Here is a 15,609-nt window from a genome sequence, read left to right on the forward strand (position 1 = left end):
CTTAAGCAGTAAAGGAGCTGGAAAACTCAAAGCTGATGGTAATGTAAGTAGAACAAGGGGGGCATGTTTCAGCTACAGCAAGCAGCAAAACTCAACAGCTTAGGCCATATGGCTCTGGCTTTAGAGCCCAGAATAGAAGGGACTATTGGAACAATTGATGCTGGTTAGCTGGAGCTAAGAAATTAGCAGTGATTAAGAAGAGTCCAACATCACTGAAGTTAAATCTTCTGGGAAGTGCTTTCTAAGAGCACAGATGCTGTGTTCCAGAGATAGCCAAGGTTGTACCTCATGCTATAGCTGTACTTGGTTAATGTGTAAGAGTCATCCAGGTGGTACTGGTTTTGAAGGCATGGGGGGAAATGAAGAGCAGCTGAGGCTCTGCACTGAGAGAGGCCAGGGAAGGCCATTGGTGAAGGTGTAGCCTCAGTTCCAGTTGATGGCCCAGGACTGAAGGTGCCAAGATCATCTTTAGCTACATAATCTGAGATACATGAGACCTTCTCTCAAAAATATAAAATACAAAAAGAAAAGAAAAAGAGAAGTTAGACATGAAGAGAGAAGTTATCTAGGGCAATTGGTATCACCTCAGTATTTCTCAGTAAAGGTGAGAACCAGCTAAGAGTTGAAACATTTTAGAAGATGCCACCCCAGTTACAAAACAAGAACTCTGAAAAGGACAGAGAGCGTACCTGCTACTTACCTCCCCCTCCCCCATCTTAAGCTCTTGTTCTTATATTTCTCACTGGTGTGTCCTCCCAGACCAGATGTGCTAACCAGCCTCATAGCATCTAACTCTAGTGCTAAGGAAAGGAGAGAGGAGAAGAGGAAGGGAGAGACAGAAGGTGGGGGAGAGGGAAAAGGAGAGGCAGCTGAGTGAGGGAAGGTGAGACCTGTGAAGGGGATACACAGCTTTGCATAAGGAGGGCATACCTGATGAAAACAGTTTTCCCTTCTGTCACATCGGAGGGTAACTTCCTCTTCTTTTTCTTTGAGACTGGAACATCTAATATAAACAACAATAAAAAACAAAACAAAACAAAACAAAACAAAAAACTCAAAAAGACAAATGCAAGTCATATGGCAAAGGGCTAACTTCTTAAATATTTCATATAATTTTTAAAATTTTAAATGGACTACGAATGTACCGACTAAATATATTAAAAGGTGCTCATGCTCAAAATATTTAAAGAAAAGCAAAGTAGAGGGACTTAGGGTGTAGTTCAGAGGTAGAATGTATATATAACATAAACAAGGACATAGGTTCAATGCAGAGTGAGAGAGAGGGAGGAGGAGGAGCATAGCTTGAGGAAAAAATACTACTTTTTACTTAAATTGGCAAAACATAAAAGACCAATTAATCCACTGTGGTAATGTTGTGGAGGAAAAAATTTCCATATATTGCTGTGGCCATGTTTACACATGTACACACACATGCACACACACGCTATATTATAATCCAATGTGGTAATGGTGTGGAGGAAAAAATTTCCATATATTGCTGTGGCCACGTTTACAAGTGTACACACACATGCACACACACGCTATATTATAATTGCATGTGTTTCTTCTTATAAATGTATTAAAATGTTCTCTAAGCAAACAGGAAACATGATACTGATTGTCTCTGGGAATATGGTTTAAGAGGTTAACAATCTGGATGAAGAGAAAACTCACTGCTTGAAGAATAAACATTATAGTAGGTGTAGTGGCTCATGCTTGGAACCCCAGCACTTGAGAGACCAAGGTATAAAGATCTCAAGTTCAAGTCCAGCATGGACTTCACTGTGAGACCCTTCAAAAAAAATTTTAAGAAAATCACTTATATGCTATGTTTTGTACATACAAATTTCTGGGAAAAAAAAAAAAGATTACTTTGGAGAATTGTTGGACTGGAGAGGAACTTTTGGTTTCTCCATTAAGATCCTCTTAAATTCCTTTTAACTTCTTATCTGAGTCCCACTAAGTTTTCAGATTCAAAAAAGAAAGAGGCAGATGAATCCAAGTTGTAGGTCTCATTGTGTCCTTGGAGTGAAAACCTTGACTCCATCCATAGGAATGAAAAATATGATTTTCTGTCTCTTCTTTAGTCAAACCAAAACACCAGGCTTACAGAAACACAAGCAAAACAACCAAATAAAACCGCCCACTCCATGGGAATCAGTTATCGGCCACTTCGCACTATCAATGACCTGCCTTACTTCACTTCAACAAAGTGAGCAACATGGACTTGGTCAGAGTTCTACAAATGCTCCCAGAAGTCCTTGTTAGGAACGAACTGTGCCCTTCCAAAACTCACACAGTAAGCCTGTAACTCCTAGAGTCATTACATTTGGGGAGACCCCAGAGAGGTAATTAGGGTTAAGTGGGGTTGTATGGACAGAGCCTTACTCTAGCAGGACGAGTTTCCTCATTGAGGAGGAAGAGAGACCAGAGTTTGGGGGTTTTTGTTTGTTTTGCTCTGTTCTGTCCTTCTTGACTCCACACGTGGGTAAAAGCTATTTGCAGACAGCGAGCAGGTTAGCGTTCATAAGGCAGAAATAACTTCCAGAACTGTAAGAAAAAAAATCTGTCTTGTTTGAGCCACAAGTCTGTAGGACTTTGTTCTGAAAGCCCTAGCTGAATTTATAGTTGTTTACCTCATCTCAAACTCAGAATTGCTTGCTTAGTTTTTTTAACCGATTTTTATCTACTTATCAACTCAAAAGGTTTGTTTTTGTTTTGTTTTGTGTTTAAAAAAAAAAAAACCTATTTAGTATGTAAACATGTATCCAGCTATTCGACTCAGACAAAAGTGCTAACATTCTCAATATTAAGGCTAAGTTTTAAATTCTCTATGAAAAAATTCTCAATCTTTACAACGAAGCAAACAATAAAGAAACAAAAGGACTCAGAATATGGCTTAGGTGGCAAATGATTGTCCAGCATGCATGCAGCATGGGTTCAAGTCCCAGTGCCACGTGAGGCAGATAGAGCAGTGCACACCTGTGATCCCGGCTCTGGGGTTAGATGGCAGTGAAGGTAGCAGGGACTGGTTCAAAGGCATTCTCAACTACATACTGAGTTGAGGCCAGCCTGGGCTATTGGAGACCATACTCAAAAAAAGGGGGCAGAGGGAAGCAGAGACATAGCCAGTTAGCAGAGTGCTGTCTGCATGCAGTCCTGTGTTTGACCCCCAGCACCACGTAAGCCACCAAGGAGGTAGAGGCAAAGGGATCAGGTCAAGCTTATCATCCTCTACACGACCTAGCCAACGTGAGCCTGGGCTATGGCTTCGTGAGATCCTGACTCAGAAGAGAAGGGGAGGGGAAAGGGGGATAGAGGGACAGGGATGGGAAGAAGAGCATTAGAAAAAAAATGAACATGAAGGTTCTCTGTTCAGTAGTTAAAACTTTGACAGAAAACTATTTGCAAGAGGCCTGGGCAGAGCTGGTGTCCATTTGTCGTTAATTTATTCAAAGCTGGAAGGTGTTTAGGAAGATCCCAGCAAACCTTCATCCTCTTGCTCTTCAGTGCTACTCTCGCTGTCCACAGTCCCCTCATCATAGGAACTGTCTCCTTCCTCCAGGTCACTGTCCTCGTCAGAGTCGTCTTCCTCAATGCTTTCTTCAGGAGCTGCTCTCTTGACTGCTCTGCAACAGCACAGTTCAGATGTCATCATTGAGGCGGACAGGTAAGCTGCAGAGCTTTCACACATGTGCCCAGTTCGCAGTGAAGGCTGAGGGGAGATGCTGTCTTCCCTAGTTCTCAGAACATGCACGTACCTCTTCTGCACACTCACAGGAGAAGCTACTGTTGACTCTCTTTCTTCTTCATCATCAGAGCTAGCATCTTCTTCATCATCTTCACTATCATCATCATCTTCTACTTGCTCTTCTACCTGGCAGTTCTTCTTACCTGATTCCTTAGGCTTACGATCACTGCTCTTCTTTACACCTATGGAGGAAGACAAAGAAAGGAATTCACTGATTATCTAATACAAGATTATTTTAAGAGGAGTAACTAATAACTCAAGTACCTAGTTTCTTTGTTTTTTCAGGATTTCCCATTTTTTTTCTTACTATACAGTCGGACTTCATTTCTCTCAGTGCTACATATTCAGATTCAGCTAACCACAGACCAAAAAAGGTTTTTTAAAAATACTGTATCCATACTGAGTATCTAAATTTTTGTCAATATTCCCTGGACAATTCAGAATAACAACTATTATGTAGCTTTGTATATTAGGTTTTCAAATAATCTAGTGAGAATTTAAAATGTACGGCAGGTGTGGCTTAAATAAAGATGGTCCCATAGGTTCACAGGGAGTGGTGCTAAGGATGTGTGGCCTTGCTGGGGCAGTGTCACTAGGGGTGGGCTGTGAGGGCTCAGAAGCTCAAGCCAGTTCTCTTCCTATTGCCTGCAGGTCAGGATGTAGGACTCTTCAGCCCCTTCTCCAGCACCATGGCTGCCTGCATGCTGCCATGCTCCCGCTATGACAATAATGGACTAAACCTCTGAAACTGTAAGCCAGCCTCAACTAAATGTTTTTCTTTGTAAGAGTTGCCACGGCCATGTGCCTCTTCCTAGCAATGGAACCCCTAAGACAAAAGTATTACATCAATTCTAGAGGACAGTTTGTATATCTCAGCAGTCTGTGGCTCAAATCCTAACAGATACCAAAGATGAGGGCAAACAGTATCAGCAAAAATAAAAGAAAACATAAGAAAACAAAAAACCCAAAGCCGTCACTACCTACAATAGATTCCTCTTTTTCTTGTCCTCCTCAATAGCCTGAATGAAGGTTAACTCACTCCAGAATGAGAAACAGCAACCAAAACTCTTTTAAAAAGCCAGCACTTACACACCACAGCAAGCACGCTGCTCACTCTGGCCTCCGTGAACTTCTTTAGCTTTGATGTGAGATAGCCCCTGAGATGCTGGTGACTTAAAGGCATTGGTTTCTCTCTCTCTTTTTATTTTAATTTATAAATGTATTACTTTATGCATATAAAAGTATCCTGTCTGCATATGTACCTATGTACCATGAGCTCGCAGGGCCCTTAGAAGGCAGAAGGTCCAGATCCACTGGGACTGGAGTTACAGATGTTTGTGAGCTGCCATATGGGTGCTGGGGATTGAACTCAGACCCCCTAGAAGAGAAAGCAGTACTCTTAACTGATGAGCCCTCCAGCCCTGCCCTCTCTTCTCAGTGGTCATTAGTATGAGATAAGAACAAAAGTGAGGGAAATGAACTAAGGCCTCCTCACTCTTACCTCAGAAGTGAGTTTAGACTCAAAGAGCCTGTGTTCAGTGATCAGATCACCAGGCAGTCCAATGTGAGTTGACAAACATCCCTGAGCACACAGAAGTCTGGAGATTTCCAGGATGCTTTGTCCTTAAGTGGGAGGGACTAGTCTAGGCCCTGGGTATCTCCAGCTCAACATTCCCACTATAGACTATGACAGGAAAGTTTCAATATACTTTTATCAAAACACAGGAACTGTTGGGCATGGTGGCACACACCTTTAATCCCATTATTTGGAAGGCAGAGGCAGGCAGATCTCTGGGAGTTTGAAGCCAGACTGGTCTACATAGCAAATTCTTGGACAGCCAGAATTATGTACAGAAACCCTGTCTCAAAACAAAACAAAGCCAGGCATTGGTAGCGCACGCCTTTAATCCTAGCACTTGGGAGGCAGAGGCTGGTGGATTTCTGAGTTCAAGGCCAGCCTGGTCTACAGAGTGAGTTCCAGGATAGCTGGGGCTATACAGAGAAACCCTGTCTCGAAAAACCAAAAAAATAAAAAAATAAAAAAAAATTAAAAAAAACACCACATGAGTTCTTTTTGCCCTCCCAACCCTCCTACTTAGAGCCAACACACCTTACCTGTGGCAGAAACATGCTGGGCATCTTTGTATTTGTCCTTCGCCACAGCCCAATCCACAGCCACAGTCCGTCCTGTCAAACAGAGAGGTGGAATCAGAGAGACTCTCTTCCTTTTAATATCCCAACTTCCTGCCCATCGAAAGACAGGAACATACTGGTGGAGACAAAGAAATGCCAATTCTCAGATTATTGGTTCTTTTGGCTGTAAAAGCCTAGCCATTAACCACTGAACCATCTCTTCAGGCCAACTATTGGTTCTTAAAGATAAGAGAGGCAGGAAGATCTTGAGTTCCAGAACAACCTGGACTACTTTGCAAGATACTGTTACAAAACAAATACAAAACTAAAAATGCTCCCAGTAGCTCTCTTTAATTCTTAACCTTTTAAGAACAGAAATTCCACTTTTTTACACAGCCATACCACTTTAGGTAATATGAGATAAAGCTGTAAATGTGGGGTCAGCAAGATGGCTCAGTGATTAAGAGCATTGCTGTTCTTCAAGAGGTCCTGAGTTCAATTTCCAGCAACCACACGGAAGCTCACAACCAGATCTGATGCCCTCTTCTGGCATGCAGGTATACATGCAGATAGAGCACTAATATACATAAAAATAAATCTTTTTTTAAAAGATGAGTATTTTAAAAATACTTCAAAAAGCAAAAAAAGACAAGACATTCTGGGACAATGGAAATCTTGCTCAAAAGTTAGGAAAGAACTAAGCTGACCCTTCTTCCATCAGCCCAGTACCTGATACTACCAAGAGTAGATTAATAGCCCATGGGTATTGATGAATAGTGGCCCAACCAGAAGAGAGGAATGAAGGCATTAACAGCATTTATTAGCAGCTTTGTCCAGGACAGTCACTAGGAAGTCCAAAAGACACATTGAATGAAGAAAGGGCTCCTGGCATGAGATCATTCAAGTTTAGCCTAAGATTAAATACTAGAAATTTCCACCAAAAAAATTGTGTGGTGGTGCATACTGGTAATCCCAGGACTAGAAGGCAGCAGAAAGATCAGGTGTTCAAGGCCATCCTTGGCTATTTAGGGAACTCCAGGCTACCCTGGGCTACATGAGCTAGCATTTTAGCAATGAGTTCTTAAGCAGCAGAAACATCTTTTCAAACATACCAAAGAATGTGGTTCCTGTGCTAATTCACTCAAGTACCAGAAATGACAAGGCCATGGTGTGCGTGTAGAAGACCAACCTTTTATCTCCTTCATATTCGCGCCTTTGAGAGCTTTGCCTGCTTCAAGAAGGTTTTTGAACTGAATAAAAGCAAAACCACGCATCTTTCCATCTGTGAACAAATGTACAAAAAAGTTAAAGGCAGCAGTGGGCAGCACAGAGCAGGAAGACTGTAGTAACTCAGGCTGACAAGATAGGCCACAGCCTGCCAATCAGCCAAGAGATCCCTGCCCCAAAGCAATAGTTAACATCCAAGCAATACCAGCAGGAAACGAACACAAATCTAAGTCTGAGCTCCCTAAAACTGTCTCCAAGGGAGTAATGCCAGCACCTGGGCTTCCCGACTTGTTAAGTACGATGCCAGGCAATTTGCAATGATCTTAGTGTCTAGGGCCACAAAGAACATAGCAAACAATTTATTTCCAGTTCAATAATATGGAAAAAGTCACATTAAATTGTCTTCATCAAGCAGGTGGCTCACACCTTAAATCCCAGCACTTGGGAGGAAGAGGCAGTGGGATCTCTGTAAGTCTGCAGCCAGCCTAGTCTACAGTTCCAGGATAGTCAATGATACTGTCTTGAAAACAAACAAATACACAACAAAAACAAATAAACCCCAACTATCTTCATTAACGGAGATGCATGAGTACCTGGTTTCCTGGGGATATTAACTTCAAGAACAGTTCCATAGTGAGTAAATACTGCTTTCAAGTCATCTTCTGAACACTAAAGCCGGAAGGGAAGAAGGAAAGCGAGAACTATTACCACAGGGAAGACGTGAAACGTCGGGCTGCTGAGCTCATGCTTTCATCCCTTCCTGTTAAGCTTACAGGATTAGAGCAGCAAACAACTGCCAACAGATGACAGCTTGCTTTGTATCTGAGAAGCCAGAAAGGAAAGAGAGCTAGACACGGTGTTCCACACCTGACATCTCAGCACTCAGGACATAGTCAGGTCAAAAGGCTAGCCTCAGCTAGAAAGTTTGAGATGTACACGAACTACAAGAGACCCTGTCTCACTCAAAAAGGGAAGGAGAGAGAAGCTGAACACACAGATCCTTTTCTCAGTAGTAGCTTCTTCCAAAGGAAAGCATCCGTCTTCACACTTCGTGAATTCAGTAACTTCTTCTACTTATTTATTTATTTATTTGGGAGGGGGGGACACAACACAAGCTCATAGTGCCTGGAAATCAGAGGACAACATGCAATGTTCAGTATGTGGGACCCAGGGATCAAACTCAGGTCCTAAGGTTTGGCAGCAAGAACCTTTAACTGCTGAGCCCTTAATGAACAGGTCCATTTCCCAATTCAGCAGGCTAAGGTTTATTTCCCAGAAGAATGTTGTCCACTCTTGGTCGAGTTCTACCAATGAGCATGCCTTGGTTCCAGCATCACTTAGAACACACACTTAGTTCCATCACTCACCTGAAAGCTGAGGTTCCGGATAATTAATCTGGCTTTCTTATCTGCCACTTTGGCTTTTTTGTGCTTTGGCTCCTTCTTTGGGGACTCTGAATTTTCTAAAAAGTGAGAGACATGGAATAAGTCTGCAACCCATTTCTAGGACAGACATAAATGAAGAAGGTACCAATACAGCATTTGCCATGAGGTTAGGCGTGCAATATCCAGGAACCAGATTTTGCAGAGATGCAAGCAAATGACTATCAAAGCATACCAAAGTTTTAGCAACAAAGAGAAAACTAGGAAACTCAGGTTCTGGAAACTCTCTCCCCAGCTCTCTGACCTGGAATTTTCAGTGTCTTCCTAACCCTTGCAGAATTACTAGAAATTCACCATTTTTCCTCGTTTCCTTGGACTTGTTCTTCAGTTTTTTCTTGGCAACAGTCACGTTGATCTTGCAACCTTCAAAGGTAGTGATCTCCTTGAGGGCCCTCTGAACGTCTTCCAGCATGGAGAAAGTCACGTAGCCAAAGCCTCGGCATGCCTTACTCCCTAGAACAAGACACAAAGGGAGGGCACTGGAGTGAAAGGGCAGAGAATCCCAAGTCAAAAGCACTGAACCAAGTCATCAAAGATTAAGCCAGCATGTGTTCTACTGGGTCACCCAGTGAGCTGCCCCAAAGATGCAAGTCTCCATCAGAAGCTCCTTCCCCACTTAGAGGGCTATTAATCTTCCTCTTGCTTCCAATCCGATGTCCCCCTATTATTGCCTCTTCTTACCCCAGCCCTGATAATCTTAACAATATGGCGTACTCATGATATACACTAGGCCTTCACAAAAGTATTCAACATATAACAATGAAAGATCACCAGAAAGGGTAGGAGAAATACATATGGTAGATCTGGAAACCCAGATAACACAGTCTTCTCTTAGAAGACATTAGCGGCAAATATAGGCCTGAAAAAAGAAGCTCAAAAAATAAATAAACAAATAGACCCTGGTTTAGAAACCTCTAGGTATTGTTACCATCATACCATCAACACCTTGGCATCTCAGTACCAAATTAAATACTTCCAAAAAAGGTATAAATCCCTGGCCTCATTTTTGCTTCTGAACTCTCCAAGTTAGGTAAAACAAGTAGGACCACCCCTTTGTTCCAAGGAATAATTTGAGAGAGAAATAAATGAATGTCAAAACAGTGCTAAGAACTAAGCTAAGGGGCTAGAGAGATGGCTCGGTGGTTAAGAGTACTAACTTCTCTTCCACAGGACTGGGGTTCCATTCCCAGTACCTAAATGGTAGCCCACAACTCCAGTCCCAGGGGACCCAATGACCTCTTCTGGCCTCCAAGGTTAGCAGGGCACCAGAGCACTAGACACACATATGGTGCACAGGCAAAACACCCATGCACATAAAATTAAGAAATCAAAAAATTTTTTAATTTATTTATTTTATGTATATAAGTACACTGTAGCTGTCTTCAAACACACCAGAAGAGAGCATTGAATCCCATTACAGACAGTTGTGAGCCACCATATGGTTTCGGGGAATTGAACTTGGGACCTGTGGAAGAGCAATCAGTGTTCCTAACTGCTGAGTCATCTCTCCAACCCAAGAAATTAATTTTTAAAAGGGGATTAATAGTAAAACTGTAATTTCTTGCACTCATGTGCACGTATACACACACACACACACACACACACACACACACACACATATCAGTGGAGATGTCTGCCCATGGCCTGAAGAAGACACCTTATGCTCTGCTTCTCTTTCAAATACACTTAAACCTCCTCCAGAGGACATGTGATATAGCACAGGATAGTCATTTGTATAAACTGGCTGCATGGCTGACACATGGCACCAGAAAACAAATGGTGATGTGAATGTTAGGGGAGGGTCTGTCATTAAGGTCCTATTCTCCAACTGGTTCTTGACTTATCAATAAAGAAGGATGGGGGTGGGGAGTGGAGGGGTGGGAGGGCAATTGCTGGATGAAGGTACAGGTGGGACTTCTGGGTCCCAAGAGGAAAAGGGTTTTCCTGCCATGCTTTGGAGTGAGAAGAAAGCAGCAGTCATGATATAAGGTCTCAGGGCAGGTAGGGCCTGGAGCCTCTGCTACGGGCAGGGGCCAAGGATGTTGGTGGGGGCTAGCTGATGCAAACCACTAAGTTTAGGGGGGGAGGGAGAAATGGAGATAGTAAATTGATAAGGGCACACATTTCCAGGCAGGAGGTATCTGCGCCCAGCAATTGTGCCTGGAGGTAAAATTCTGAAGGTAACAGAACAGTGTGTGTGTCTTTTATCCATGGATTCAAGGGTCTGGGGAGTGGGCTGGTAACTCAACCCCTCCAGGAGCAAAAGTGGGTAAGGAAGAGAAGCCAGGTCAGTGCTGGCAGCGTAGGTCCCAGAGCTAAGCTGGGAGAGACAAAAGGGAGCAGGGAGGGGCCAGAGTGTGGCAGCTCCTCGGCAAGGCAGTAACGAATTTTTAAAACTACAAACAACATACTAAGATTGGTTTCTTTTCTCTTAGAACTTCCTCTCACAAAAGCCTATCACTCATCTTTCAGAAAGAAAAAAAAAAAACCCAGGACCCTCCCCCTTCTCGATAAGTACAATAAAAACAAAGCTGCTCAACTGTGAAGTTTAGTGCTCAAATAAAGGCATATACAATAACCGTGTTTCCATGAAGAATTGCCACACACATTCAGAATCCTCACAATCATAAGAAGTACCATGCCAATCCTATTATGAAACACGCCACTTCCATCCCCACCTCTTCTCTACCACTGGAGTACAACACTTGTTTCTAGTACATCTCACTTGCCTGGATAGGAAGCTCCTAATTTTTCTTAAAAGGGGTATGAGAGAGTGTAAGGATTTAGACTAAGAACACCAGGTTTAAGGTAAGGGAACACAAAACTTATATTCCGCAGAGATGGGCTTGGCACTTGTCTTAAGACTTTGGCAACTTCTCCAATTCAACATGCTAGGCTACAGTAAATGAGAGAGGTCTTTGGCATCATTTGTAAAGCAATATTAATGCCTCCATTACACACGTCCAGCAGCAATGTCTTCCTTGGCTATGGTAGTGGGTTATGGGTGAAGTAGAATCTTGAATGGACCTGAACTCTGCCTCTCGTAAACTTAGCAGTGTCACCACATTAATGCCCTTCTTAATTAATTTTTCTTTCTTGTTTTGTTTTTGACACAGCATCTTATATAACTCAAGTTGGCCTCAGCTTCCTGATCCTCCTGCCTCCACCTACCAAGTGCTGGTAGGTGGACACCACCATTCCTGGCACAACATTAGTGTTGTAACATGCAAAGGTATGCATGGCAGGAGTTGATTCTTTCTGTCCATCAGGTGGGGTGGGTCCTGGGATCTCTTTTCTCCCTGCTTTCGTGAGAGTTGGACATATTCTATTCGTCTGCCAAATCTTTCATTTTATCTGTCTTTCAATTAGACATTACTTAGTTTTTTTTTAAACATCTTTTTTTAAAAAAAAAAATTTATTTACTATTATAAATGAGTACACTGTAGCTGTCTTCAGACAACAGAAGAGGGCATCAGATATCATTATGGGTGGTTGTTAGCCACCATGTGGTTGCTGGGATTTGAACTCATGACCTTCGGAAGAGCAGACTGTGCTCTTACCCTCTGAGCCATCTCACCAGCCCTAGACATTACTTTCAAACATGAGTGCTTCCTTCTACAAACCAACTTTACAGTTACTGTTTGGGACTAAAGGTGTGTGCTAAAGCTGAGCCACACAACTAGAAATAGGATTTTCTAGTAAACACTACAATCTGGGGATTCAGTGTGATCGAATATCTTGCCACATCTTCATTGACTTCCTCGTCACCCTGGCCACCAAGCTCTCTTCTCATACAAGGACATGCCTGCTTTAATATCCTGCTTCCTGAATTCACACTGTCTTATCCCCCAGTTCCTAGTTCACTCTCCTCAAACAGCCACCCTATCTACACACACACATCCCCCATTTCGACTTTGCTCCTTAGCATAAATTTATCACCATTAGCAACATATAGTTTGGCTACTTATTGGCTGTCTTCCAAACCATAAATAGGTGAGAACAGAATCTCTGAGTCAGTGATTTAGTGTCACACATCTGTCGTATCCCAAGGACAGCCAGCAATGTTCTGAAACAGAGTTGGCATCCAAGAAGTATTTGCCAAATAAAGAGATGAATGCACAGCACGTGCTAATATGCTAATCAAATTGAATCCTCTCACCTGCTGTACCAACTTCAAACCATTAAATGTCTTTAAAGATTATATTCCTTTATTTAAAAATGGGATTACGGCTCTTTGTCCTATAAGATTGTTGAGGACATTAAGTTAACCTATGTCAAACTAAACACCCTTCTGGCCTCGCAATAATCGGACTCTAAATAAGCCATACTGGTGCTTTATTAAATGTTCCTTTGGGTTGTTTGTTTGAGATAGGGTCTCGCTATGAAAGCCAAGCTGTCCTGAACTTGCTATTATATAGACCAAGCTGTCCTCGAATTCCCAGCAATCATCCTGCTATAGCCTTTCCAAATGCTAAGATTACTTACCATTACGCCAGGCTAATGGGTTTGCGTTTGAACTTCTGAACACGCGTAATAAAGAGGGAAACGCAATAGAAACGTTAAGTGAGCGTTATGCCTTTCATAAGTCAACCTTATTGGCCAATCTACAGCTGAGTCAGTTTAGAAAAGAATCTTAGCTCCTGATCCAGTACTTTTGGAGAGAGCAAAGAACTAGCTGGGATGGCGCACGTCATTAATCAGAGGATTCTGGCGGCAGGAGCATAAGGGCTACCGGGAGCGAATTCGAGGCCAGTTTGGGCTACAGAGTGAGAGTCTTGTCTCAAAACAAACAGATCATAACTATATAGCTCCCTGAAATTCGACCTGTTCCAGCTCCCAGGAGCACACGCCCTCTCCACCATCCCACTCCTTACCTTTCTCTGTCACCACGAAGCACTGCTTCACCGGACCCACCTGACTGAACAGCTCTTCCAGCTGCTCGCTGCGAGCCGAGGGCGGGAGACGGCCCACGAACAAAGTCAGACCGGCCATGAGACCGAGAAGCAAGCGTGTGGGGCCACGAGCGACCCACACCGGCACGAGCAACTCCTGGGATAAGCTCTGGCAGGAAGCCGGCGCCAAGTTGCCCGGAAATTCAGGAAGTACTCGTTGCTCAAAAGAGTCCGGGAGGAAACGCAGACTAGAAGGAATAGTTCCGGAAAGAAAAAGAAAAATGACGTCCTGGGGGCGGAGCTTCTTGAGCAATGGTCTTTGTGCAGGCCCAGCACCGCCCCCGCAACTGGGGGAAACTTGACATCAACAATTTACCCTCTCTTAAAATCTTTCATTTAGGAACTCGACCCCAATTCACCAAAGCAGGCAGAAGTCATTTTCCCCCTAAGCCTGCCCTCATCTGACATAGAGTAGGTGTTCAATAAGTTTTTTCTGAAGAGTTGCCACAGATCAAGCGGAAAAAAACCTACCACATATGCAAAACGTCATAGACACAAGCATGTAACACATAATTTGAACAATTCACATGTCCTCAGAAAACATGAGACAAAATGTCACCAGGCCTCAGAGACAAATTGTATCTACTAAAATCCCTATAGAACAAATACTACGCCGGGTGGTGGTGGCGCATGCCTTTAATCCCAGCACTTGGGAGGCAGAGGCAGAGGCAGGTGGATTTCTGAGTTCGAGGCCAGCCTGGTCTACTGAGTGAGTTCCAGGACAGCCAGGGCTACACAGAGAAACCCTGTCTCGAAAAACAACAACAACAACAAAAAACCAAACAAACAAAAAACAAAAAAAACCAAACAAAACAAAACAAAAGAACAAATACTACATATGAAATAACATTTTTCAATTCTTATTTATTGAGCTACTACTTATATATTAGGGGTAAAATTCTTTGCCCCCCCCCAAAAAAAGACAGAGTCCCTGACTTCATGTAAAATAGAGTCTGGACTGAGAGACGTTTATATTTAAAATCTTACAAGATCTCTGCAAGATCACATCAGCGCATACCCAAGCCAAACATAACACCCAGCTATATGCACAGACCCAGAAGGCACTGCTGCCCAGAGCCCGAAGATCTTCATTCGTCTGTTTATCAGACAGACGAGGCTACCCACAGTGTTTAACAGTGGGCTCACGGTCTGTCTTACATAAAAAACTGCTGTGCTTGCAGAATGCCTAGCTGCAAAAAGTACCCGAAGCACTTTTGAAGTCTTTCCTTTCAAATTACAACAGCTTGATAGGGTAGAAAACACTACAAAGGATGAAAGGTACAGTGAAAATTCCCGAGAGCCATCCATATTCAATAGAATGGATGCACGAATGGATGGGTGGATGGTAACAATGGTGGGAGGGGTGCGCTAAGCATGAAATTTATGAAGCCCTAGTAGGCTTCAAATAATTAATATGTGCTTTTGGAAAAAGAACCCCTACCTCAGTTATATTTTATATAGATAAATCAGAAGAAAAGGCACTGAAATACAAGATAGATTGCCAAGGTTACCATAAAGTCTATCCTATCTTACATTTTAAAAAAAGTAAAATAGGCAAAAGAAGCCGGGCGGTGGTGGTGCACGCCTTTAATCCCAGCCCTTGGGAGGCAGAGGCAGGCAGATTTGTGAGTTCGAGGCCAGCCTGGTCTACTGAGTTCCAGGACAGCCAGAGAGCTATACAGAGAAACCCTGTCTCAGAAAAAAAAAAAAAAATAGGCAAAAGAAGTAGAATCTTTTAAACAAAATTGGTTTGGCATTTCACATCCTCCTCCTTAAAAATAAAATTCTATTCTCAAATGCAAACTTGTACTGGGGGACCTAGTCATAGCTGTGGTAGATAAAGGGGAAAGAATTTAATATCCATTTGTAATCCTTCACTCTCCTCAAAAACTGTTCTAAATACCTTAGGTCCAATTTTTCCTTAAAGGACAAAGACTAAACTGCTTCCATACGTCCACCAGGGGGCAGCAAATACCCATAGTCAGGGTTCTGTGTCTCAGACTACACAGTAGAACTGAGCCTTTCCATCTTCTTTATTCAGATGTGGGTCCCCCATCTGTCTCCTGACTCATCCTTTCTATCCATGCATATCAGGAAGGGCATA

The 15,609-nt window shown here is 42.8% G+C and overlaps 1 protein-coding gene across 2 annotated transcripts in view; it reads right to left on the minus strand.

Annotated features, from left to right (window-relative positions):
- Window positions 1–13,947, minus strand: part of Rbm28 (RNA binding motif protein 28) — a 35,276-nt gene extending 21,329 nt beyond the window's left edge. Inside the window, exons 1-10 of one of the 2 annotated variants that reach the window (XM_031381338.1) lie at window positions 13,822–13,947; window positions 13,428–13,693; window positions 8,848–9,006; window positions 8,479–8,573; window positions 7,705–7,780; window positions 7,074–7,166; window positions 5,867–5,938; window positions 3,762–3,933; window positions 3,490–3,629; window positions 931–1,003 (exon numbers count right to left, since the gene is read on the minus strand). In XM_031381338.1, the coding sequence (XP_031237198.1) occupies window positions 931–1,003; window positions 3,490–3,629; window positions 3,762–3,933; window positions 5,867–5,938; window positions 7,074–7,166; window positions 7,705–7,780; window positions 8,479–8,573; window positions 8,848–9,006; window positions 13,428–13,693; window positions 13,822–13,841 (1,166 nt within the window). In that variant the 5' untranslated portion in view covers window positions 13,842–13,947. Of the gene's footprint in view, window positions 1–930; window positions 1,004–3,489; window positions 3,630–3,761; window positions 3,934–5,866; window positions 5,939–7,073; window positions 7,167–7,704; window positions 7,781–8,478; window positions 8,574–8,847; window positions 9,007–13,038; window positions 13,083–13,427; window positions 13,694–13,821 lie in introns of those variants that run through there. The other variant, XM_031381340.1, reaches the window with a different exon arrangement.
- Between the last annotated feature and the right edge of the window lie 1,662 nt (window positions 13,948–15,609).

This window comes from Mastomys coucha, unplaced genomic scaffold, assembly GCF_008632895.1.
Source record: "Mastomys coucha isolate ucsf_1 unplaced genomic scaffold, UCSF_Mcou_1 pScaffold20, whole genome shotgun sequence".
NCBI lineage: Eukaryota > Metazoa > Chordata > Mammalia > Rodentia > Muridae > Mastomys > Mastomys coucha.